The sequence below is a fragment of the Papio anubis genome, chromosome 1 (genome assembly GCF_008728515.1).
Source record: "Papio anubis isolate 15944 chromosome 1, Panubis1.0, whole genome shotgun sequence".
NCBI lineage: Eukaryota > Metazoa > Chordata > Mammalia > Primates > Cercopithecidae > Papio > Papio anubis.
This window is the reverse complement of record NC_044976.1, coordinates 182510680-182538504: the sequence shown is the minus strand read 5'-3', so window position 1 is coordinate 182538504 and position 27825 is coordinate 182510680. Positions and strand designations below refer to the sequence as shown.

The window sequence follows — 27825 nt, the reverse complement described above, 5'->3', positions numbered from 1 at the left end:
TGGCCTAATAATATTTTGTTGTATGTATCTATCACATTTCATCATATCATCTGTTGGTAGGCATTTGGGTTGTTTCCACTTTTTGACTATGATGAATATTGCTGATGTAGACATTTATTACACATTTCCTGGTAGAAATATGTTTTCATTTTCCTTGGATATATGCACAGGAGTGAAATTATTGGTCATTTGATAACTGTATCTTTAACTTTTTGAAGACTGCCACACTGTTTTCAAAGAGGCCGCATCATTTTGTATTCCTACCAGCAGTGTATGAAGGTTCCACTTTCTCTGCTTGCTTGCTAGAACCTGTCTCACTTTTAAATTCTGGCCATCCTAGTGGGTGTAAAATAAAATCTCACCGTGGTTTTGATTTGTGTTTTCCTGATGACTACTGATGTCAAGCATTTTTTAAAGGTTTATTAGCCACTTGTATATCTTCTTTGCAGAAATGTCTGTTCAGGTCCTTTGCCATGTTTTTTTTCTAAGACAAAAATTGAGATTTATGCTATTGATTTATAACATGTATAGAAAGAAAAGCAATTTTCCAAGGTTTCATACTACCAGAGAACAGATACCATTGTTCAACATTGATAAATATTGTGTGTTATTGTGTGCTATTACCACTTGTGTTAGAATTCTAGACAAATGTCCACCAGCTGACACTGTAACTCTTTGAAAATGTCAAACAGAATGAGACCTATCTGAGATATTAGTCTGTGAAATAACATTCTATATAAGTGGTTCTCAAACTTTAGTGTGATTAGGGATTTGGTGAAGAATGCAGATTCCTGAGCCCTGCCTCCAGTCTTCTTGGTACACTGTATCTACAGAGATACCCATAAACTGGCAATTTTAGCAAGCATCCCAGGTGATTCTGATGCCAGTGGTCTACATATCATACTTTTAAAAAAATGTCCTTTATTGGGAGTCCATTAGTAGCTAGGTCTAACATAAATGTAAAACACCCTTTCACACACTCTAATGATTCTTTGCCCATATTTTATTTAGGTTGTCTTTTTATTATTGAGTTATAAGACTGCTTAATATGTTCTGAATACAAATCGCTTTTCAGATATGTGAATTCTAAACAGTTTATCTTTTTCTGTGGGTTGCCTTTCCATTTTCTTGATAGTGTCCTTTTTTTTTTTTTTTTTTTCCTTAACAGAGAATAAATAAGTCATGTTTAATGCTTCTAGCCTGGTAAAAGAAAAAATTAAACATAATCTCTCTATATTTTACTTTTTAAAAATTGATTGAAAGTGTGTTACATGTTAATGGGGTACATGTATTTGTTACATTCATAGAATGTGTAATGAGCAAGGTCAGGGTATTTGGGTATCTATTATCTTGAGTATTTATCCCTCCTATGTGTTGGGAACATTTTAAGTCCTCTCTTCTAGCTACTTTGAAATATACTCCATCTACAATGTTGCTAACTATAGTCACCCTTCTCCCTTACTGAATACAGGGGTATATTTGTTCTATCTAAGTGTATGTTTTTACCCACTAATCAACCTCTCTTTATCCCGTCTCCTACCCACACACCTTTCCCAGCATCTGTTATCATTCTATTCTCTATCTCCACAAGATCAGTTTTTTTAGGTCCCACATATGAGTGAGGACATGCAGTATCTATCTTTCCATGCCTGGCTTATTTCGCTTCACACATTAACCTCCAGTTCCATCCATGTTCATATTTAGCTTTAATTTTAAATAACCATTAAGTGAATTTCCATAATCTGATTTTTGTGTATTTAAAATAGTCTTGTCTCTTCAAATACTAATTTTGAATGGAAATATTCATTGGGAATAGGTGTAGATTCTACAGTGGCACAGAAAATTCCAAAGGAAGCTACAGACTATGTAAAAAATATGTGTTTTAAACAATGAAGTTGAAGAAAGATTCAACTTACTAGAGGAGGCATCATGCCCTTGCTTGAAGAGGGGATGACAACTCAAAGGTCTGGTTTTCTACTGTTCATTCCAAGATTACCGCCACCTGGTGGAGGGGGAGACTTTGTAGGCGTGACTTTGCCTAAACTATTTGCACCCGTAGCTCCAATCAAATCTGGAGAAGCTCTTGAGTTTACAAATCCATTCCCCACTGGGCTGCTTCCAGCTCCATTTGGCACTGTGAGGTCTGTAGTACCCAACCTCCCACTTGCATTGCCAGTACCTGGTGGTCTCTGAGGAGCTCCATGGGACACGTGTCTTATAATATAGTTTGATGTGGAGAGAGCATGTTTGAATCTGTTAACGTTGAGCTGGCTGCCAAAGATGGGGACACGAGTGAACTCCCTGGGTTAGTGTAGGACAAAGCATTGGGGCTGGTCACTGGAACTGTGACAGACATTGAAAAGTTCTGAGGTGGCAAACCAGGTGCGATGCTATGATTCCACATCATATTATCAAATTCCTCATTAATTTTTTAATATTTTTCTGTATGTGGAGTTAGCACATATGAAGTATCAGGGTCTGAACTGTCGCACCCTCTGTGTTCCTTCTTGTTCAGAGCCTCGACAATACCCGGGTTGGTTCTGCTTTCATAAGGTTAATTCTATTCTGTATACTTGAGAAGAACTTTCTCCGTATCAGTGCTAGCATATTGGAACAGTTTGTTAGAGCTGTTGAAAGTGCACAGTCACAGAGCACACTAAGTTCATAAGCTTTCTTCATTAATCCAAACTTTCTCTTTGTAAAAGTGACCTGTCGGTTCCTTTCATCCATTATGCGTGTGATTTGTATTTTCTTCTGACCATTTTCAGTCACCTTTCCTTATTTCCTTATATTCCAAATATTTAATACAAAAGTTAATTTTCTTCAATACCATAATGCATCGTACACAGCTTCTATTATTTCAGCTTCTACTCCAACGGGTATAGCTGAAATTTTCTACAAGATCGTTTCTCCCGGCGCACACACGCCGCAGCCTGGGCCTGCCGCCAGCGCTCAGGCGCTGCCTGGAGCCGCCTCCTTCAGCCTGGGACTCGCCTGGACATCCCGATAGTGTCTTTTTAAGTACAAAAGTTTTTAATTTCAATGAAGTCCATCCAACTTACCGATTTTATTTTCTTTTTTGTTTGTACTTTTGGTGTCATATCTAAGAATCCTTTGCTAAATTTAAAGTCATGAAGGTTTTCGCTTAGTTGTTCTAAGAGTTTTATAGTTTTGCTTTTATATAATGGTATTTGATCCATTTGGAGTTAATTTTTTTTTTTTTTTTTTTTTGAGACAGAGTCGTGCTTTGTCATGTAGGGTGGCGTGTAGTGGCACGATTTTGTCTCAATGCAGTCTCAGCCTCCTGGGTTCAAGCGATCCTCCCACCTCAACCTCTGAGTAGAATGTCGACTAATTTTTTTTTACTTTTTGTAAAGACAGGGTCTCACCATGTTGCACAGGCTGGTCTCAAACTTCCAGGTTCAAGCGATCCTCCCACTTCAGCCTCCCAAACTGCTGGGATTAGAGGCATAGGCCACCACACCTGGCCTTGGGTTAATTTTTATATATTGTGTGAGATAAGGCTCTAATTTCATTCTTTTGCATGTGGATGTTCAGTTGTCCTAGCACCATTTATTGAAAATAACATTCTTCCTCCATTTAATAGTCTTGGCATCCTTGTCAAAAATCTGTTAACCAGAGATCTCTGGGCTTATTTTGTACTCTTAAGCCTATTCCACTAATGTGTATGTTTGTCCTTGTGCCACATTGTCTTGATTACTCTTGCTTTATAGTAAGTTTCAAAATTGAGAAATGTGAGTCCTTTATTCTTTTTCATGATTGTTTTGGTTATTCTGCATCTCTTGAAATTCTATATGAAGTTTATAATCAGCTTATCAATTTCTATGAAGAAATCAGCTTCTGATGGAGGGATTATGTTGCATCTGTAGATTTGTTTGGGGAGTATTGCCATCTTAACAATGTTATATCTTCCAATCCATAAATGTGGATTTTTTTCAATTATTTAGATATTTTTCAATTTCTGTTATCAATGTTTTATAGTTTTCTGAGTTTTATATTCCTTTTGTTAAATATTTTTTGAGTATGTTATTCTAGATGATGTTGTGAATGAAATCTCAGTTCCATTTTCAGATTGTTCATTTAAAGTATATAGAAATAGAATTGATTTTGTATATTGATCTTATATCCTGCCATGTTGCTGAACTCATTTATTCTAATAGTTTCTGTTTTTTTAGTGGATGACTTAGGATTTTCTCTTTATGAGATCATGTTACAGTGAAGAGAGGGTTTTACTAGTTCCTTGCCAATCTGGATTCTTTTTTTTTTTTGAGACAGAGTCTTGCTCTGTTGCCCAGGCTGGTGTGCAGTGGTGCGATCTTGGCTCACTGCAACCGCTGCTGCTGGGGTTTAAGCGATTCTCCTGCCCTAGCCTCCCCAGTAGCTGGGATTACAGATGTCTGCCACACGCCAGGCTAATTTTTGTATTTTTAGTAGAGATGTTGACCAGGCTAGTCTCAAACTCCTGACCTTGTGATCCACCCATCTCAGCCTCCCAAAGTACTGGGATTACAGGTGTGAACCACTGTGGCCTGGATTCTTGTATTTAATTTTCTGGCCTAATAGCCCTGGCAAGAACCTCTAGTACAATGTTGAACAGAAATCATGGGAGCAGATATTCTTGTCTTATTCTTGTCCTTAGGGGGAAAGCATGAGTCTTTCCCCATTAAGTGTGGTGTTAACTGTGGGTTTTTCGTAGATGCCTTTTATCAGGTTTAGGAAATTCTGTTCTATTCCTATTTAATTGAATTCCTTTACATGAAAAGGTGTGGGATTTCTAAAAAATGCTTTTTCTGTATTCATTTAGATAATTTCATGGCTTTTGTCTTTTATTGTATCAGTAGGATATATTACATTGATTTTTGGATATTAATCCAATCTTCCTTGCCTAGGATAAATCCTACTTGGGTCTGGGAGTGATGGGTCATGCCTGTAATCTCAGTGCTTTGGGAGGCCAAGGCAGGAGGAATTCGAGAAGCCAGGAATTTGAGACCAGCCTGGGCGACATAGTGAGATCCTGTGTATATAGCTACATAGCTACTGAGAAGGCTGAGGCAGGAGGATGCCTTGAGCCCAGGAGTTTGAGGCTGCAGTGAGGTATGGTCACACCACTTTACTCCAGCCTGGGTGACAGAGCTCTGGAGACACTGTCTCAAAAAAACATAACCTACTTGATCATGGTATATAATTCTTTTTATATGTTTCTAGGTTTGGTTTGCAGGTATTTGGTTGAGGGGTTTGCATCTATAGTTATATGATATATTTATCTGTAGCTTTTCTTTCTTGTGATATCTTTATCTGGTTTGGGTGTCAGTATAATACTGGACTCATGAAACGGGCTGAGAAGATTTTCCTCCTTTTCTGTTATTTTGGAAGAGTTTGTAAAGAACTGGTGCTAATTCTTTTTGAATGCTTGATAATATTTAGTGGTAAAGCCATCTGGGCCTGGGCTTTGCTTCATGGGTAGGTTTTTGATTATTGACTTGATCCGCTCTTTAAGAGGTCTATTTATATTGTCTTTTTTTTTTTTTTTTTTTTCTTGAGCCAGTTTTGGTTGTCTGTATGTTTTAAAAAAATCATCCACTTTATAATCCTTTTTATTTCTCCACAGTTGGTAGTAATGCCCCTTTTAAGTTTCTGATTCTAATAATTTGAGTCTTAATTTTTTCTTGGTCAAACTAGCTAAAGGTTTATCAATTTTGTGGATCTTTTCAAAGAACCAACTTTTGGTTTTCTTGATTTTCTATATTGTTTTTCTATTCTCTATTAATTTTCACTGATATGGTGAAATATGGAATATGGTTTGGCTGTGTCCCCACCCAAATCTCATCTTGAATTTCCACATGTTGTGGGAGGGACCCTGTGGGAGATAATTGAGTCATGGGGGCAGGTCTTTCCCATGTTGTTCTCATGATAGTGAATAAGTCTCACCAGATCTGATGGCTTTATAAGGTAGAGTTTCCCAGCACGAGCTCTCTCTTTGCCTGCTGCCATATACTTAAGATGTGACTTGCTCCTCCTTGCCTTCCACCATGATTATGAGGCTTCCCAGCCACATGGAACTGTAAGTCCAACAAACCCCTTTTCCCATATAAATTACTCAGTCTCCAGTATGTCTTTATCAGCAGCATGAAAATGGACTAATACAGTAAATTGGTACCAGTAGAGAAGAGTGCTGCTGAAAAGATACCTGAAAATGTGGAAGCGACTTTGGAACTGGGTAACAGGCAGAGGTTGAAATGGTTTGGAGGGCTTAGAAGAAGACAGGAACTTGTGGGAAAGTTTGAAACTCCCTAGAGACTTGTTGAATGGCTTCGAACAAGATGCTAATAATGATATGGACAATGAAATCCAGGCTGAGGTGGTCTCAGATGGAGATGAGGAACTTCTTGGGAACTGGAGCAAAGGTGACTCTTGTTATATTTTAGCAAAGGGACTGGCAGCACTTTGCCCCTGTCCTAGAAATTCGTGAAACTTTGAACTTGAGAGAGATGATTTAGGGTATCTGGCAGAAGAAATTTCTAAGCAACAAAGCTTTCAAGAGGTGACTTGGGTGCTGTTAAAGGCATTCAGTTTTAAAAGGGAAACAGAGCATAAAAGTTTGGAAAATTTGCAGCCTGATAATTTGATAGAAAAGAAAATCCCATTTTCTGAGAAGAAATTAAAGCCAGCTGCAGAAATTTGCATAAGTAATGAGGAGCCAACTGTTAATCCCCAGACCATGGGGAAAATGTCTTCAGGGCATGTCAGAGGTCTTCATGGCAGCCCTTCCCATCATAAGCCCTGAGGCCTAGGAGGAAAAATGGTTTAGTGGGCTGGGCCCAGGGTCCCCATGCTGTGTGTAGCCTAGGGACTTGGTGCCCTGTGTCCCAGCTGCTCCAGCTGTGGCTGAAAGGGGCCAACATAGAGCTCAGGCTGTGGCTTCAGAGGGTACAAGCCTCAAGCCTTGGCAGCTTCCATGTGGTATTGAATCTGTGGGTGTACAGAAGTCAAGAACTGGGGTTTGGGAACCTCCACCCAGATTTCAGAGAAGGTATGGAAACGCCTGGATGCCCAGGCAGAAGTTTGCTGCAGGGGTGGGTCCCTCATGGAAAACCTTGGCTAGGGAAGTGCAGAAGGGAAATGTGGGATCAGAGACCCCACACAGAGTCTCTACTGGGGCACAGCCTAGTGGAGTTGTGAGAAGAGGGCCACTGTCCTCCAGACCTCGGAATGGTAGATCCACCAACAGTTTTCACCATGCACCTGGAAAAGTCACAGGCACTCATTGCCAGCCCATGAAAGCAGTGAGGAGGGAGTCTGTACCCTACAAAACCACATGGGTGGAGCTGCCCAAGACCGTGGGAGCCCACCTCTTGCATCGGTGTGACCTGGATGTGAGACATGGAGTCAAAGAAGATAATTTTGGACCTTTAAGATTTGACTGCTGTCAAGCATGCTGGCACACACCTGTAATCCCAGCACTTTGGGAGCGTGAGGTGGGCAGATCACCTGAGGTCAGGAGTTTGAGACCAGCCTGGCTAACATGGTGAAACTCCATCTCTACTAAAAATACAAAATTATCTGGGCATGGTGGCACGCACCTGTAGTTGCAGCTACTCAGGAGGCTGAGGCAGGAGAATCACTTGAACCCAGGAGGCGGAGGTTGCAGTGAGCCACGATTGTGCCATTGCACTCTAGCCTGGGCAAAAAGAGCGAATCTCTGTCTCAAAAGAAAAAAAAAAAAAAAAGAATTACTGACACTCCTGCTAGATTTTGGACTTGCGTGGGGCCTATAGGCCCTTTGTTTTGGCCAATTTCTCCCATTTGGAATGCTTGTATTTACCCAATGCCTGTACCTGCTTTGTATCTAGGAAGTGACTAACTTACTTTTGATTTTACAGGCTCATAGGCAGAAGGGACTTGTCTTGTTTCAGACGAGACTTTGGAATGTGGACTTTTCTTTTTGTCTGTTTTTTTTTTTATTATTATACTTTAAGTTCTAGGGTACCTGTGCATAACGTGCAGGTTTGTTACATATGTATACATGTGCCATGTTAGTGTGCTGCACCCATTAACTCGTCATTTACATTAGGCATATCTCCTGATACTATCCCTTCCCCCTCCCGCTACCCCACGACAGGCCCCAGTGTGTGATGTTCCCCGCCCTGTGTCCAAGTGATCTCATTGTTCAATTCCCATCTATGAGTGAGAACATGCAGTGTTTGGTTTTCTGTCCTTGCAATAGTTTGCTGAGAATGATGGTTTCCAGCTTCATCCATGTCCCTACAAAGGACATGAACTCATCCTTTTTTATGGCTGCATAGTATTCCATGGTGTATATGTGCCACATTTTCTTAATCCAGTCTATCATTGATGGATATTTGGGTTGGTTCCAGGTCTTTGCTATTGTGAATAGTGCCACAATAAACATACATGTGCACGTGTCTTTATAGCAGCATGATTTATAATCCTTTGGGTATATACCTAGTAATGGGATGACTGGGTCAAATGATATTTCTAGTTCTAGATCCTTGAGGAATCGCCACACTGGACTTTTAAATTAATACTGAAATGAATTAAGACTTTGGGGGGACTGTTGGGAAGGCATGGTTGGTTTTGAAATGTGAGGACATGAGATTTGGGAGGGGCCAGGGACAGAATGATATGGTTTGACTGTGTCCCCCCCTACCCACCCCACCAAATCTCATCTTGAGTTCCCATGTGTTGTGGGAGGTACCAAGTGGGAGGTAATTGAATCATGGGGGCAGGTCTTTCCCATGCTGTTCTCGTGGTAGTGAATAAGTCTCATGAGATCTGATGGTTTTATAATAGGGTGTTTCCCTACACAAGCTTTCTTCTCTTGTCTGCCTCCATGTGAGACATGCCTTTCACTTTCTGCCATGATTGTGAGGCCTCTGCAGCCATGTGGAACTGTAAGTCCATTAAACCTCTTTCTTCTGTGAATTGCCCAGTCTGGGGTATGTCTTTAGCAGCAGCATGAAAATGGACTAATACAGGAGCCTACTACAGGAATAAGTTGAGAAATGATGAGGTCCTATCCTAAGACATGGGAATGGAGAAGAGGAAAGAAAAATAAGAGAGATTTTAAAAATGTAGGCTACACAATTCTGTGTGTGAGAGAGAGTATTGTAGGATGGCTGTGTTCCTGATTTGCACTGTAAATGGGTCATCCAGTTTATTAAGATTAGAGAATAGAGGAGAAGGAAAAGTATGGGGGGGCAGATTACATATTTAGTATTAGACGTACTGACTTTCAAGTAGCTGTGGCACAATTAAGTGGACTTGTTCAACAGGCATATTAGGAATGTGGGAGAAAAATCTTGGATGAAATTTTGGAAGATGCCAGGCGCGGTGGCTCACACCTGTAATCCCAGCACTTTGGGAGGCTGAGGCACGTGGATCACTTGAGGTTAGGAGTTTGAGACCAGCCTGACCAACGTGGCGAAACCCCATCTCTACTAAAAATAACAAAAATTAGCCAGGCATGGTGGTGCATGCCTGTAATCCCAGCTGTTCAGGAGGCTGGGGCAGGAGAATTGCTTGAACCCTGGAGGCGGAGGTTGCAGTGAGCCGAGATTGCACCATTGCACCCCAGCCTGGGGGAGAGAGCGAGACTCTGTTTAAAAAAAAAAAAAAGAAATTTTGGAAGATATTAGTGTATGTGTTAGTTAAAGCCATGAATTTTGATGAGATCACCTTGTGGGAAAAATATACATTAGGTATCAGTAAGGACTAAGAATGGATCCCCAACATTTTAAAGGGTAACAACAGATAGAACAATAGAGATAGGGGGAAACCCAATGGAATTGAGTCATAAGAAGCCAGCTTTGGCTGCATCCCATGTTTTGTATATTTTTTTATTATTTAGCTTAAGACATAGTTGTTTTGTTTTGTTTTTAAAGACATTTATTCAGTATCACAATTAGACTATTACATTTAGCAATCAACAGCATGGGTGCCAAAAAAAAAAAAAAAAACTACATTAAAACCCTTTGTTGGAATGCTTTACACTTTCCACAGAACACAAACTCAAATACCCTGTTATACAGTTAAGTCACAAATACAGTCCTCAAGTTTTTTGCCCATACTCATCAGTATTTGTCTAAAACATGTCTTCTTTGTAGCACCTAGGCCCTGCCGTCACTGTGCTTAGATGAGTTCACAAATCTGTTGTAACCTGTAGCTTCCCTGTCACTTCTCTGGATCTCCTCTCCTGCTAAGCTTTGTTTCCTAATTAAAATCTTCTGCCACTGCCATAGCTACTGCTGCTACTGGAACTGCCATAGCCACCTTGATTTTGTGGTTTGTTAAAGTATTGGCCTCCACCACTGTAGGGGCCAGAACTTCTGCCTCCGAAGTTTCCTTCCTTCATGGGTCCAAAACTTGAAGACTGATTGTTTTAATTGCCAAAATCATTGTAGCTTCCACCACCTCCAAAATAGCTTCCACTACCACTGCCAAAGCTGCCTCCACCTCCGTTGTTATAACTGTCATAGCTGCCACTCCCACCATAGCCACTGCCCTGGCTTCCATAACCCCGTCCACCACTTCCATAGCCTCTGCCTCCTCCACAGTAACCAGGGCCACCTTCTCCATAACCACCATCATTACCAAACCCATTATAGCCATCCCCACTGCCACCATATCCATCACCACCATGGCTGCTACCAAAGCTCCCACGACCACTGAAGTTTCCTCCATGACCAAAGTTGTCATTCCCACCAAAACCACCTCCATGACCACCACCAAAGTTTCCAGAACCACTTCCACCTCTTTGGCTGGATGAAGCCCTAGCCATCTCTTGCTTTGACAGGGCTTTCCTAACTTCACAGTTGTGGCCATTCACAGTATGCTATTTCTGAATGACAGTCTTATCCATAGAGTTATGGTCGTCAAAGGTTACAAAGGCAAAGCCCCTTTTCTTGCCACTGCCTCAGTCAGTCATGATTTCAATCACTTCAATTTTTCCATACTGTTCAGAATAATCTCTTAGGTGATGTTCTTCAGTGTCTTAATGCCACCAACAAATATCTTTTTCACAGTTAAGTGGGCACCTGGTCTTTGAGAATCTACTCTTGAGACAGCTCTCTTTGGTTCCACAACTCTTCCATCCACCTTGTGTGGCCTTGCATTCATGGCTGCATCTGCCTCCTCCACGGTGGCATATGAGACAAACTCAAAGCCCTTGGAGCGCTTGGTGTTTGGATCTCTCATTACCACACAGTCCGTGAGCGTTCCTCATTGCTCAGAATGGCTCTCCAGGCTCTCATCAGTTGTTTCAAAGTTCAGCCCTCCAATGAAGAGCTTCCTCAGCTGTCTGGGCTCTTTAGGAGACTCTGACTTAGACAAGACGGCTGGGAAAAGAGAGACTTTAACGATGCTTCTTTGGCAGTGTCCAGGGGCAGAAAGGCAAGACATAGTTTAAAATTTCCATTATGGTTTGTCTTTTGACTCAGGATTATTTAGAATATTTCAAACACTTCAAAATTTATTTTGTTCTTAGTTTGGCTTCCCCCATACTATGTGTTATTTTGTTTGTGTTTCAGTTCTTTTTACATATTTAAATCTTACAAGACATTATTCTTATTTCATATAGTCAATATTCATTTATATTGATCCACATATTCATATTTTCAATTTGTCTGAGAAAGATACGAGTATTCAAATACAATAACCATAAAAAAGCTGTAATTTTTTGCTTGTAAGGAGGGGAGAGCTGTAATACAATGTACAACCTCTCTGAACAAAGCAAGAGATATTCACACGGAAGCATGGAATTCCGAGACTGAAAAGCTTTAAGAAACAAGAGTATTTAGAGATCATTTTACTTTCAGCCATGGATACCTTGTATTTGGAGTGAGGCTGTTGTTACTTGATCAACTTTCAGGCATGTGGTAACTAGAATAGGATTGTTGCTAATTGGCTGACATTCTGAAGTGAACAAATGTCATGGGCTGTTTTTCTCTTCTTTTCTTTTCTTTTCCCTCTCCCTTCCTCCCTCCCTCCCCCCCTCCCTCCCTCCCTCCCTCCCTCCCTCCCTCCCTCCCTTCCTTCCTTCCTTCCTTCCTTCCTTCCTTCCTTCCTTCCTTCCTTCTCCGTTCTTTCTTTCTTTCTTTTTTTTTTGAGACAGTCTCACTCTGTTGCTGAGGCCTGAGTATAGTGGTATGATCATGGCTCACTGCAACCTCAAACTCCCATGCTCAAGTGATCCTCCCACCTCAGCCTCTCAGGTAGCTGGGACTACAGGTGCATGCTGTGACTCCTGGCTAATTTTTTTGTAGTGATTGGGTTTCGTCATGTTGTCCAGGCTGGTCTCAAACTCTTGGGCTCAAGTCATTCACCCACCTTGGCCTCCCAAAGTGCTGTGATTATAGGCGTGAGCCACTACGCCAGGCTGATTTTCTTTTTTATTCCTAGCTTCATAGCTAAGTTTTATTTAAACTTTAAAGAACATATAATTTTAAGATTCTTAAATAATTCAAAGCCTTAGAACAATATGGAAAATCCTCCAAATTGTTTATGAACCCAGAAAACCATAATATCAAAATACAATAAATAGAGTACAAATAAACCCATCAATTTTCTGTTATTTATGACAATAGGTGCAAACATTCTAAATAAAATAATAATAATTATTATAGCTTAGCAAAGCTTAAAAACAAAACATTTTAACCAAGTAGGGTATACTCCAGGAATGCATGAGCGATTCAACATTAGGAAGTTGATCAGCATAATACATTTCATAAAAATATTAAGAGAAAAAACTGTATGAGCATGTAAGAGATGCTGCAATTGTTTTGTTAAAATATAGCAGTTACTCCCAAGAAAAAGTCTAAATTAAATATCCCTAGAAGAAAACTACATAAATATAATACTATAACAACTTATCAAAAACCAATAGTAATACCATGAATGGAAAAACACTAAAACTTTATAATTAACCTCACAAAATAGATGAGGATGCTTGATAGCAACATTTTTATTTTTATTTTTAAGTGGTTCTAGAAAATGAAATAGTAGAATAAAGTAAAATAACAGATATGAACATTGGAAAAGAAAGTATAAAGTATTTCTTTGTGCTGATGTTATAGTTACATACTTAGAAAATCTGGAACTATAGGAAAAAAAGATTAAAATCAGTAAGACAGTTTGGTGAGGAGACTGAATCAGAATTAAACAAATAAAAGTAAATTGTTTTTCTCTACTTAAGCAATAAAGCACCTAAAAATGAGAATGGGAAAAGTCTTTCCAATCCATTAGTTTTTGTCACCTCAAGAATACATTCTTTAAAGGAAGGGCTTACCTATATTGTCCAGGCTGGCTGGCCTTGAACTCCTGGGTTCAAACAGTCCTCCTGCCTCAGCCTCCTGAGTAGCTAGAACTACAGGTGCATGCCACTATGCCTGGCTAGAATATATTTAGTTGTTTAAAAGGCACAGGTTCTATAGGAAGAAAATTATATATGTATTATAATACATTTTCATAATATGATTCTTCTAAAATTAATACATAGGATAAGATAATATTTATATGACAAAATAAATGCTCATGAAAAAGTTTAAAATTGATTTTGTGATTACTTGTTTAGGGCTTGAGTTTATGGCCAAAGAATAACTGGTCTTTCCCTTTTGTGAATTTGTAGAGTAAGATCCTTTTATCCTCATATTGCTCCCTTCCTACATTTGCATTTGTCTATCTGGGATAATTTTCTTTTTCCTTGAAGAAATCTCTTTGGTATTTTCTACAGTGGTGGGTCTGCTGATTATTTTTTGTTTAAAGGCTTGCTTTCTTTTTCTTTCCTTTCCTTCTTTCCCTCCCTCCTTCCTTCTTTCTCTCTCTTTCTTTCCTTCCTTCCTTCCTTCTTTCTTTTTTCTTTCTTTCTTTTTTTCCCTTCTCTTCCTTCCTTCCTCTTTTCTCTCTCCTTCCTTCCCTTTCTTTCTTTCTCTCTCTCTCTCCGCCTTCCCTCCTTCCTTCCTTCCTCTCTTCTCTCTCCTTCCTTCCTTCCTTCCTTCCTTCCTTCCTTCCTTCCTTCCTTCCCTCCCTCCCTCCCTCCCTCCTTTCCTTCCTGTTGTCTTTTCTTTTCTTTCTTCTTTTTTTTTTTTGAGATGGGGTCTCATTATGTTGCCCAGGCTACTCTTGGTCTTGAACTCCTAAGCTCAAGCAATCCTCCCACTTTGGCCTCCCAAAGTGCTGGAATTACAAGCATGAGCCACTACGCTGGGCCTTAAAGCTTATTTTCTAAGAATTCTGATTTGCCAGTGATTTTCTTTTAGTGTGTTAGTTTAACCTGCTGTTAAACATTCACTGATTTTAAAATTTTAGTTATTACATTTTTCAGTCCTAGAATTTATTAACTTTTATCTCTGCTGAAATTTTCTATCTTGTCATTTAATAACTTGAAAGTTGTAGTCACAGTTAAAGTCCATGTCTGGTGATCGGATAGTATTTGGTTCTCCTATAGTTGTATTTTATTATCTGTATTTTGTCTTGGTTTTGAGTCCATTCTTTTCATATTTCTATTTCTGATTGAATGTTGGACATTGTGTGTAAAGAGTTTTAGGGATGATACTATATTTCATAAGAAGAATTTTACTTTTTCTTCTGACAGGTCATTCAGTGCAGGGACAGATCACCTTAATCCAAGCAGGGACTGAGCTGAAACGAAATCTGGCCTTGGGCTTTCTGAGGGTTGTTCTATTTCTGCTCCACCTTTATTCTTAAGATGTACTGCTTCAGAGAATTAGGGTTCCCAAGAGAATCCTGGTGCTACCAGGACCTCTACTCCTTAGCAAATTCTGGACTTCGGTTTTGTCCACTGTCCCACCCCTGAGTTAGAGTGACTTAATATCCCAAATTTCCATGAAAGATACTGAAGTTCCATCCTCCAAAACCCATGAAATATATTACAAATCCATTAAAGCATTTTTGCTCAGTGCATCATGTGTTTCTTAAGAATCCTTCTCAGTAAAGTGTCTCAGGTAACCCTGAGCCATTGACTGGCACAATTGTTCAATATAAAACTACACTATAAAAGCTACATGGGGAAACACAATTACATTTTCTATGACAGCAATAATATAGTTATTGATAAAATGGCAATACTTATCCATATCAACCCTCTGTATCTGCAGGTTCTGCATCCTCAGATTCAATCAACCATGAATCAAAAATACTTGAAAAAAACATACAAATAAAAACACAATATAGTATAATAAATATCACATAGCATCTGCATTGTGTTAGGTAATATAAGTAATCTAGAGGTGATTTAAAGTATACAAGAGGATGTGCATAGGTTATATGCAAATACCACATCATTTTCTGTAAGGGACTTGAGAATCCATGGATTTTGGTATCCGTGGGGGTCCTGAAACCAATCCCCTGTAGATACTGAGGGATGACTGTAAATAACGGGCAGAGAAAAATAAGGTAGCAAATGGTTTAAAATAGAAGCAATCAAAATTATGAATGGTGGTGAAATTAGCAGATCATTTTGAATACTCCTGAAATATCAAAATTTACTGATGAAGGAAGCCAGTGAAAATATTTTCATCAAGGACAAGAAAAAGTTTCCTTTTAAATCACTTGTCTTTATATAACTTTGAGATGGGAGTGTTTTCATTTCATATTTTGCAAATGAATAAGAAAAAGGGTATTTTGCCATAATCTCCTAGTGAATCAGTCTGCTGGATCCACATTAGGATACACACTCAAGTTTTGTTCAGAGCAAAAACTATAAACTTTATGAAAACCTGATCAATAACCTAAAAAATGACTCAAGAACTATGATAACCTATTTTCATTTGTTATTCACTATCCCATAATCATGAAGAAGCTGATTATTATCATTGTCCTCTTAAAAGAATGACGTAGTGAAGTAAGGTCTTTTACAGAAAACTATAGTTGATAGTTTCTGGGTTTAATGCATTTGATTCTCAGCTGAAAAGACAAGAAATTAAGGATATAAACTGTCATTGAAAAAATAGTTTGTTAGTCATAAAAGCACCAATTACGCAATGCTTATTCATTAAACATTTATTAAGGAACTGCTTTTTATAAGGTTCTCTGCTAATCAAGCTGTAGGATAATAAAAGGTTTTTAAAAGATATGCCCTTGCTCAGTAGGATTTTTAAATTTGGTATTAAAATAGTAGTCTTACAAATACTTCTAAAAATTAATGCTTTTCTTACTTTTCTAGGTTACTCCAAAATTCTTCCAATTTTGATTAGTTCTCTTGACTTCTGTTCTTTCAAGTTGGAAAACCTGGAGTTTCCTGATACACCTCTTGAAGAATGGCAGGAAATAGATGAAAAAATTAATGAAATGAAATTACAGTTGGATTTATTGTTAAACCTTACTGGTATTGTTCCACAGCACATAGACATGGATTCTGTTTCGTAAGTCCCCATAACTTTCTTTTGCTTTGAGAGAATTTTCCTAAAGCTTTATTGCAATATAATTCATATATCATATAATTCCCTTTTTGAAAGTGTACAATTCTGTGGTGTTCGGTATATTTATAGATATAAGTAACCATCACCAGTCCATTTTAGAATATTTCATCACCTCAAAAAGAAGACTTATGCACTTTAGCTATCATTCTGCAATCTTCCATCCTCTCCCGCCATCCTACCCCCAGCCCTAAGCAGCTACAGATCTACTTTGTCTTTGTTGATTGTATTGTGAACTTTTTTTTGTTTTTGATATGTAGTCTCACTCTTGTTCCCCAGGCTGGAGTGCAATAGCGAGATCTCGGCTCACTGCAACCACTGCCTCCTGGGTTCAAGCGATTCTCTTGCCTCAGCCTCCTGAGTAGCTGGGACTACAGGCGCCTGCCACCACACCTGGCTAATTTTTGTATTTTTAGTAGAGATGGGGTTTCACCAGGCTGGTCTCGAACTCCTGACCTCAGGTGATCTGCCCGCCTTGGCCTTCCAAAGTGCTTGGATTACAGGCATGAGCCACCGCACCCGGCCTGTTGTGGACATTTTATTTGAAAGGAATCATTGTACTATGTGGTCTTTGTGTCTAACTTCTTTCACTTAGCATAATGTTTTCAAGGTTCATCCATGTTGTGGCATATTTTAGTATTTCGTTTTTATGACTGAATCATATTCTGTGTATGGATATACCACATTTTATTTATTCATTTGTCCATTGATAGACATTTGGACTGTTTCCATAGTTTGACCTTAATGAGTAATGTTTCAATACACATTGATGTGCATGCTTTTTGTGGACAGACATTTGTTTTCATTTCTCTTGGGCATATATTACCTAAGGAGTGGAATTGCTGGGTCATATGGCAGTTCTATTTTTAATAATTTGAGGAACTGTCAGACTGTTTTCCAAGGTGTTTTTGGAAAACCTACACAATTTTACGTTCACATCAGCAGTGCATGTGAGTTCTGATTTCTCCACATACTTGCCAATACTTATTATCTGACTTTTGATTCTAGCTATAATAGTGGGACTGAAATGATGTTTTATTGTGGTTGTGATTCACATTTCTCTAATGACAAATGATGTCAAATGATGTGAAGAATTGTTTCACATGCTTATTGGCTATTTGTATATTTTCTTTGAGGGAAATTTTTTCTGTGCTGTTGTTGTTGTTGCTTGTGCTGGTTTCATAGCTAAGAATTCTTTGCCAAATCCAAGGTCATGAAAATTTACCCCTATGTTTTCTTCTAAGAGTTTTGTAGCATTTGCTTTGTTACATTAAGGTCTTTGATCCATTTTAGTTAATTTTTGTATGTGGTATGAGGTAAGGGTCCAGTTTCATTCTTTGCATGTGGGTATTTAGTTGTACCAGCACTATTTGTTGAAGACTATTCTTTCTCCATTTCATGGTATTGACATTTTTGATGAAAATCAGTCATGGATTTATTTCTGAATGATTAATTCTATCATGTTGATCTATATGTCTACCCTTGTGCCAGTAACACACTATCTTACTTATTCTTGCTTTGTAGAACATTTTGAAAATGGAAAATGTGAGTCTTTCTACTTGACTCTTCTTTTACAGAATTATTTTGGCTTTTCTGGGTACCTTGCAATTCCATATAAATTTTAGAATAAGCTTGTTAATTTTACAAAGCCATTAACTGGGATTCTGAAAAATAATTTGTTGGAGCTGTACATCAGAATGGGAATATTGCTCTCTTAAACATGTTAAGTCTTCAATGTGAACATGGGATGCTTTTCCAGTTATTTGGATCTTCTTTAATTTCTTTCCATGATATTTTATTGTCTTCTGAGTATAAGCTCTACACTGCTTTTGTTATATTTACTCCTAAGTATTTTCTTAATGTTATTGCAAATAGGATTTTTAAAACTTTATTTCAGATAATGTTTATTGCATGTGTATAGGAATACAATTGATTTTTAAAATATTTATCTTACATCCCAAAACCTTGATGAATTTATTAGTTGCAATCATTTTTTAAAGGATTTCTTAGTATTTTCTATACAAAAGATCATATCTATAAATAGAAGTAGTTTCTTTTTAATCTAGATGCCTTTGATTTCATTCTCTTGCCTAATTGCTTTGGCTGGAACCTCAATACAATGTTGAATGGAAGATGTTGTTCCTATTCTTAGGGGAAATGCATCCAGTCTTTCACTATTAAGTATAATATAGTTGTGGGTTTTTCCTAGATGCCTTTTATTGAATTTAGGAAGTTTTCTTCTATTGCTAATTTGTTGCATGCTTTTACATAAAAAGTTGTTGGATTTTGACAAATGCTTTTTCTACCTCTAGTGAAATGATCATGTGATTATTTTTTTCATGTTCATATGATGTATTACATTCAGTTTTTTGGATATTAAATTAACTTTGCTTGCATAGGATAAATCCCACTTGGTAACTGTGTAAAATACTTTTGATCAGTTCAGGATTCTGTTTGCTAGTCTTTGCACTGATATTCATAAGAGACATTGGTCTGTTTTCTTTTCATGTGATGTCTTCGCCTGATGTTATATCAGTGTAATACTGCCTTCATGAAATGAGTTAGAAGTATCCCTCCATCTTTATCTTTTGGAAGATTTTGTGAAGAATTTGTGTTGATTAATCTTTGGCTCTTTGGGAGGATTCAGTGGTGCAGCCCTCTGTGGGTAGGTTTTTGAAAATTGATTCAATCGCTTCACTTGTTAAAAGTCTACTTATATTGTCTATTTCTTATTGAATCAGTTGTTTGTGTGTGTTTTTCTAGATATTTGACAATTTCATCTAAGTTATCTAATTTGTTGGCAAAATTGTTCATTGTATTCCGTTATAATCATTTTTATTTCTGAAAGAAGATCAGTACTAGCATCCCCTCTCTCATTTCCAATTCTAATAATTTGAGCCTTCTCTATTTCTCCTGGTCAACTTAGCTAAATCTTTGTTAATATTGCTGATCTTTTCAAATAATCATCTTTCATTGATTTCCTTTAGTGTTTTTCTATTCTCTATTGTATTTATTTCCACTGTAGTCATTATTTTTTCCTTCCTTTCACTTTCTTTACATTTAGTTTACTCTACCTTTTCCATAGTCTTAAGGTGAGCTGTTAGGTTATCGATTTGAGATTTTTCTTCTTTCTTAACATAGATTTTACAGCTATAAATTTCCCTCTAAGGACTGCTTGATATGTTGTGTCTTCCTGAGTCTTCATTTTCTTTTTTTCTTTTTTGAGACGGAGTCTCACTCTGTCACCCAGGCTGAAGTGCAGTGGCGTAATCTCAGCTCACTGCAACCTCCGCCTCCCAGATTCAAGCAATTCCCCTGCCTCAGCCTCCTGAGTAGCTGGGATTACAGGCATGTGCCACCATGCCTGGCTAATTTTTTTGTATTTTTAGTAGAGATGAGGTTTCACCATATTGGCCACGCTGGTCTCGAAATCCTGACCTTGTGATCCACCCACCTCAACCTCCCAAAGTGCTGGGATTACAGGTGTGAACCACCACACCTGGCCTGTGTCTTCATTGTCATTAATCTCAAAGTATTTTTATGCTTTCTCTTGTGATTTTTTCATTGACCCATTTGTTATTCAGGAGTATGTTATTTAATGTCCACACATTTGTGAGTTCCCCATTTCTTTCCAGTTATGGATTTCATTCATTTGTGTATTTTCATTCATTTGTGTAATTTCATTCCATTGTGGTATGAGTATATATTTTATATTATTCTAGCATTAAAATTACTGAGGTTTGTTTTATGGTCTAGCATCTTGTCTATCCTGGAGAATTTTCCATGTACACTTGAGAAAAATGTATATTTCATTGTTACTGGAGAAAGTGTTCTAGAGATGTCTGGTCTAGTTGGTTTATAGTATTGTTAAAATCTTCCATTTCCTTATTTATCATCTGTGTGGCAGTTCTAACCATTATTGATAGTGGGATGTTGAAGTCTCCAACTATTATTCTTAAATTGTCTGTTTTTTCCTTCCTTTCTCTTGGTGTTTGCTTTGTGTCTTTTGGTACTTTGTTATTAGGTGCACACATGTTTATAATTGTTATATCTTCTTGATGGAGTGATCCTTTTATAATTATAAAATATCCTTCCTTATTTTTAGTAACTTTTTAAATTTTAAAATCTATTTTATCTGCTATCAGTACAGCCACAGCAGCTTTATTGTGGTTACTGTTATGTATCTTTTCCTTTTATACTATTATATACCTTTTGCTTTTAATCTATTTGTATATTTGAATCTCATGTGTGTCTTCTATAGAGAGCATATAGTTGATTCATGTTTTCGGTCCAGTCTGACAATCTCTGCCTTTTAATTGGATTGTTAAATCTATTTACATTTAATGATATTATTGACATGGTTGGATTTACATCTGCCATCTTACTGCTTGTTTTGTTTCATGACTTCTTTGTTTCTCTGTTTTTCTTTTACTGTTTTTTTGTATTGAATGAATACTTTCTAATGTAGAATTCATTTCTTTACTGATTTTTCACTACATTTAAAAAGTTTTTTTAATGGCTTCTCTAGAGTTTACCCTAAACCTCTTAATTTATCAGAATCAGCTTCAGATTTATACTGGCTTAATTCCAGTGACATATAGATATGTTACTTCTATCTAGTTTGATTCCTTTTCCCACCTTTTGTGGTATAATTTTATACACATTACATCTCTTAATATTTGATATGGGTTGGCTCTGTGTCTCCACCCAAATCTCATCTTAAATTGTAATCACCACATGTCAATGGAGGAAGGTGATTAGATCATGGGAGCAGTTACCCCCATGCTGTTCTCTTGAGATCTGATGGTTTTATATGCATCTGGCATTTCCCCTGTCTGCATGCACCTCTGTCTTTCCTGCTGCCCTGTGAAGAAGGCACTTGCTTCTTTTTCCCCTTCTGCCATGATTGTAAGTTTCTTGAGGCCTCCCCAGCCATGTGGAACTGTGAATCAATTAAGCCTCTTTTGTTGATAAGTGACCTAGTCTTGGCCAGGTGTGGTGGCTGACGCCTGTAATCCCAGCACTTTGGGAGGCTGAGGTGAGTGGATCACTTGAGGTCAGGAGTTTGAGACCAGCCTGGCCAACATGGTGAAACCCTATCTCTACTAAAAATACAAAAATTAGCTGGGCGTGGTGGCAGGCACCTGTAATCCCAGCTACTTGGGAGGCTGAGGTGGGAGAATCACTTGAACCTGGGAGGCGGTGGTTGCAGTGAGCCGAGATCGCGCCACTGCACTCCAGCCCAGGTGACAGAGTGAGACCCCACCTCAAAAAAAAAAAAAAGTTACCTAGTCTTGGGTAGTTTCTTTATAGCAGTGTGAGAATGGAGTAATACAGGAAATTGGTACCGGAAGTGGGGTACTGCTATAAAGTTAGCCTGAATATATGTAAGCCACATTGGAACTGGATAATGGGCAGAAGTTGGAATAGTTTGGAGGGCTCAGAGGAAGACAGAAAGATTTGGGAAAGTTTGGAACTTCCTAGAGACTTGTTGAATGGTTTTGACCAAATGCTGATTGTGATGTGGACAATGAAGTCTGGGCTGAGCTAGTCTCAGATGGAGATGAGAAACTTACTGGGAACTGGAGTAAAAGTTACTCTTGCTATGCCTTAGTAAAGAGGTTGGTGGTATTTTGCCCCTGCCCTAGAAATCTGAGGAACTTTGAACTTGAGAGAGATGATTTAGGGTATCTGGTGGAAGAAATTTCTAAGTGGCAAAGCATTCAAGAGGAAGCAGAGCATAAAAGTTTGGAAAATTTGCAGTCTGACCATGAGGTAGAAAAGAAAAACCCATTTTCTGGGGAGGAATTAAAGACAGCTGCAGAAATTTGCATAAGTAATGAGAAACTGAATGTTCGTAGCCAAGTCAATGGGGAAAATGTCTCCAGGGCATCAGAGATCCTCAGAGCAACCCCTGTTATCACAGGCCTGGAGGCCTAGAAGGTAAAAATGGTTTCATGGGTCAGGCCCAGGGACCCCGCTGCTCTGTGAAGCCTCTGGACATGGCACCCTGTGTCCTAGCCACTTCAGCTCCAGTCGTGGCTAAAAGGGGCCAAGGTACAGCTTGGGCCATTGCTTCAGAGGGTGATCTTGGGCCTGTGGGTGCACAGAAGTCAAGAATTGAGGTTTGGGAATCTCTACCTAGATTTCAGAGGATGTATGGAAATGCTTGGATGTCCAGGCAGAAGTCTGCTGCAGAGGTGTAGCCCTCATGGAGAACCTCTGCTAGGGCAGTACAAAAGGGAAATTTAGAGTTGGAGGCCCCACACAGAGTCCCCACTGGGGCCTAGTGGAGCTGTGAGAAGGGGGCCACTGTCCTCCAGACCCCAGAATGGTAGATGCATCAACACTTTGCACTGTGCACTTGGAAAAGCCACAGACACTCAACACCAGCCCATGAAAGCAGCCAGGCGAGGGGCTGCACCCTGCAAAGCCACAGGAGTGGAGCTGCCCAAGCCTGTGGGAGCTCACCTCTTGCATTAGCATGACTTAGATGTGAGACATGGAATCAAAAGAGATTATTTAGAAGCTTTAAGATTTAATGACTGGCCTGCTAGATTTCAGACTCGCATGGGGCCTGTAGCCCCTTTGTTTTGGTCAGTTTCTCCCATTTGAAATGACAGCATTTATCCAGTGGCTCTACCCCGATTGTATCTTGGAAGGAACTAACTGTTTTTTTATTTTACAGGCTCATAGGCAGAAGGGACTTGCCTTGCTCGGATGAGATGTTGCACTGTGGACTTTTGAGTAAATCCTGAAATGAGTTTAGACTTTGGGGGACTGTTGCAAAGGCATAATTGGTTTTGAAATGTGAAATTATATGAGATTTGGAAAGGGCCAGGACAGAATTATATGTTTTGGCTCTGTTTCCCTACCTAAATGTCATCTTGAATTGTAATCCTCATGTGTTGAGGGTGGGACCTGTAATTCTCACATGTCAAGGAAAGGAGATGATTGGATCATGGTGGCTGTTTCCCCCTGCTGTTCTCATGAGAGTGAGTTTTTATGCGATATGATGGTCTTATAAGCATTTGGCATTTCCCCTACTTGCACTTCTCTTTTTCCTGCTGCCTTGTGAAGAGGTACTTGTTTTTCCTTCCCCTTCTGCCATGATTATAAGCTTCCTGAGGCTTCTCCAGCCATGTAGAACTGTGTGTCGATTAAACCTCTTTTGTTTAAAAATTACCCAGTCTAGGGTATTTCTTTATAGCATTGTAGAATTGGACTAATATAATATTACAAGCCAAAAATACATTGTTATAGTTATAAATTTACCATCTGTCATCATTTCTATCACCCATTAGAGTTTGCTCCCATCCACCTCTTCTGTGCTATTTTGACATATATATTACAAATATATTACATTTTTATGTTATAGGTCCAACAATATATCATATATTATTTTATACAAGTTCTTCTTTAATCGGTTAAGAAATAGAAAATATGCTTTCATATTGTCTTTTAAAGTTGCATAATTTTCTTTACACTGCCTTGTTTTTTGTGTAGATTCTAATTACCATCTGTGGTCATTGCTTTCAGCCTGAAAAATTTCCTCTAGGATTTATTGTAAGGAAAATCTACTAGCAATGAATTCTTCAGTTTTTAAAAAGTTTGGGGCAGTCTTTATTCCACCTTCATTTTTGGAACATATGTTTGTTGGATATAGGATTCTTGGTTGACATTTTTCTTCTTTAGGCAGTATGAATACGTTATCCTGCTACTTTTTGGCCTCTATTGTGTATACTGAGAAGTCAGCTGTTAATCTTATTGGAACTCCCTTGTAAGTGATGTGTTGTTTTTCTCTTACTGCTCTCAAGATTTTCTCCTTATTTTGACTTCTAGCACCTTAACTCTCATATATAAGTTTGTAGACCTCTTTGTGTTTATCTTACATGGAGATTGTTAAGCTTCTTGAATGTGTTATTGTTTTTCAATAAATTTGGAGAGTTTCAGCTACTGTTTCTTTCAATATTTTTATGTATTTTCTTTTCTCTACTTCCAGTACTCCCTTTATGTGTAAGGGTGTCCCATATTTCTTCAATACTGTTTTCATGTCTCTTCATTCTTTTTCTCTTTATTCTTTGGCTTGAATAACTTCCACATATTTATCTTCAAGTTCAATTCTTCTCTCTTCTGCCAGTTCAAATTTACTGTTGAGCCCTAGTAGTGACTTTAAAACATTTTTCAGTTATTGTTCTTTTTCACTTTAAAATTTTCATTTATTTCTTTTTTCCAATTTATATTTTTAATTTCTATTCTCTTATTTGCTACAACATTGTTATAATACCTTCCTTTGCTTATCTAATCATGGATTTCTTTAGTTCTGTGAACATGAACTAACGTGTGTTAGTTCATTTTCACACTACTGATAAAGACATACCCAAGACTGGGCAATTTACAAAAGTAAGAATTTTAATGATCTCACAGTTCCACATGTCTGGGGAGGCCTCACAGGAAATCATGGTGGAAGGTGAGAGGCACATCTCACATGGAAGCATACAAGAGAAGAGAATGAGAGCCAAGTGAAAGGGATTTCCCCTTATAAAACCATCAGATCTCATGAGACTTATTCACTACCATGAGAACAGTGTGGGGGAAACTACTCCCACGATTCAATTATCTCCCACTGGGTTCCTCCCAAAACATGAAGGAATTACGGGAGCTACAATTTAAGATAAGATTTGGATGGGGACAGAGCCAAACCATATAATTCTGCCCCTGGCCTCTCCCAAATCTCATGTCCTCACATTTTAAAACCAATCATGCCTTCCAAACAGTCCCCATAAGTCTTAACTCATTTCAGCATTAACTCAAAAGTCCACAGTCCAAAGTCTCAGCCAAGACAAGGCAAGTCTCTTCCACCTATAAGCCTGTAAAATCAAAAGCAAGTTATTTACTTCCTAGATACAAAAGCGGGTACAGATATTTGGTACATACAGGCATTCCAAATGGGAGAAATTGGCCAAAACAAAGGGGCTACAGGCTCCATGCAAATTAAAAATCTAGCAGGGCAGACAAATCTTAAAGCTCCATAATGATCTCCTTTGACACCGTGTCTCACATCTGGGTCACGCTGATGCAAGAGGTGGGTTCTCATGGTCTTGGATAGTTCTGCCTCATTGGCTTTGTGGGGCACAGACTCCCTCCTGGCTGCTTTCATGGGCTGGGGTTGAGTGCCTATGGCTTTTCCAGGCACATGGTGCATGCTGTTGGTGGATATACCATTCTGGGATCTGGAGGACAGTGGCCATTTTCTCACAGCTCCACTAGGCAGCACACCAGTGGGGACTCTGTGGGGGAGGTACCCACCTCACATTTTCCTTCTGCACTGCCCTAGCAGAGGTCTCCATTAGCACCCTACCCCTGCAGCAAACTTCTGCCTGGACATCCAGTTGTTTCCATACATCCTTGAAATCTAGGCTAAGGTTCCCAAACCTTGATTCTTGGCTTCTGTGCACCTGCAGGTTCAATACAATGTGGATGCTGCCATGGCTTGGGGCTTCACCTTCTGAAGCCATGGCCCCAGCTGTACCTTGGCCCCTTTTAGTCATGGCTGGAGCAGCTGGGATGCAGGGCACCAAGTCCCTAGATTGCACACAGCAGAGCAGTCTGTGTGCTCTTCACGGGCCTGGCCCATGAAGCCATTTTTTCCTCCTAGGCCTTCAGGCCTGTGATGGGAGGGGCTGACCCAAAGGTCTCTGACATGACCTGGGGACATTTTCCCCATTGTCTTGGGGATTAACATTTGGCTGCTCATTACTTATGCAGATTTCTGCAGCTGGCTTGAATTTCTCCTAGAAAATGGAATATTTTTCTCTCTTGCATTGTCAGGCTACAAATTTTCTGAACTTTTATGCTCTGTTTCCCTTTTAAAACTGAATACCTGGCTGGGTGTGGTGGCTCATGCCTGTAATCCCAGCACACTGGGAGGCCAAGGCAGGTGGATCACCTGAGGTCAGGAACTTGAGACCAGCCTGGCCAACATGGTGAAACTCAATCTCTACTAAAAATGCAAAATTATCTGGGTGTAGTGGCACATGCTTGTAGTCCCAGCTACTCAGGAGCCTGAGACAGGAGAATCACTTGAACCTGGGAGGTGGAGGCTGCAGTCAGCCGAGATCATACCACTGCACTGCAGTCTGGGTGAGATAGACTCTGTCTCAAAAAATTAAAAAAAAAAAAAAAAAAAAAAGACTGAATACATTTAACAGCACCCAAGTCACCCCTTGAATGCTTTGTTTCTTAGAAATTTCTTCCACTGGCTGGGTGCAGTGACTCACGCCTGTAATCTCAGCACTTTGGGAGGCTGAGACGGGTGGATCACCTGAAGTCAGGAGTTCGAGACCAGCCTGACCAACATGGAGAAGCCCTATCTTTACTGAAAATCAAAATTAACCAGGCATGATGGTGGATGCCTGTAATCCCAGCTACTTGGGAGGCTGAGGCAGGAGAATCTCTGGAACCCGGGAGGTGGAGATTGTGGTGAACCGAGATTGTGTCATTGCACTCCAGCCTGGGCAACAAGAGTTAAACTCCATCTCAAAAAAACAAAACAAAACATGGAAAAAGGCTGGGTGTGGTGGCTCATGCCTGTAATCCCAGCACCTTGGGAGGCCGAGGTGGGCGGATCATGAGGTCAGGAGATGGAGACCATCCTGTCTAACACGCTGAAACCCTGTCTCTACTAAAAATACAAAAAATTAGCTGGGTGTGGTGGCTCATGCCTGTAGTCCCAGCTACTCAGGAGGCTGAGGCAGGAGAATGGCATGAACCCGGGAGGCAGAGCTTGCAGTGAGCCAAGGTCACGTCACTGCACTCCAGCCTGGGTGACAGAGGGAGACTCTGTCTCAACAAAAAAAAAAAAAAAAAAAAAAAAAAAGAAAGAAAGAAAGAAGAAAAGAAAAGAAAAGAAAAGAAAAAAGAAATTTCTTCCACCAGATAGTCTAAATTATCTCTCTGAAGCTGAGAGTTTCACAAATCTCTAGGGCAGGGGCAAAATGCCGCCAGTCTCTTTGCGTAAACATAACAAGAATCTTCTTTGCTCCAGTTCCCAAGAAGTTCCTCATTTCCATCTGAAACCACCTCAGTCTGGATTCCATTGTCCATATCATTATCAGCATTTTGGTCAAAGCCATTCAACAAGTGTCTAGGAAGTTCCAAATTGTTCCACATTTTCCTGTCTTCTTCTGAGCCCTTCAAACTGTTTCAACCTCTGCCTGTTACCCAGTTCCAAGGTGGCTTCCACATTTTTGGGTATATTTACAGTAGCTCCCCACTCCTGGTACCGATTTACTGTGTTAGTCCATTCTCATGCTTCTGATAAAGACACACCAGAGACTGGGTAATTTACAAA

General features: G+C 39.2%; 1 protein-coding gene and 2 pseudogenes across 8 annotated transcripts in view; 1 reads left to right on the top strand and 2 right to left on the bottom strand.

The window, feature by feature from the left end:
• AXDND1 (axonemal dynein light chain domain containing 1) overlaps nt 1–27825 on the top strand; it is a 185677-nt gene that overhangs the window by 82262 nt on the left and 75590 nt on the right. For all 8 annotated transcript variants that reach the window (XM_031658150.1, XM_031658151.1, XM_031658152.1 and 5 more), the window contains one exon: nt 16220–16418. In XM_031658150.1, the coding sequence (XP_031514010.1) occupies nt 16220–16418 (199 nt within the window). The remainder of the gene's footprint in view (nt 1–16219; nt 16419–27825) is intronic.
• On the bottom strand, nt 1156–2840 carry LOC103879600 (annotated as a pseudogene).
• On the bottom strand, nt 10108–11735 carry LOC103879565 (annotated as a pseudogene).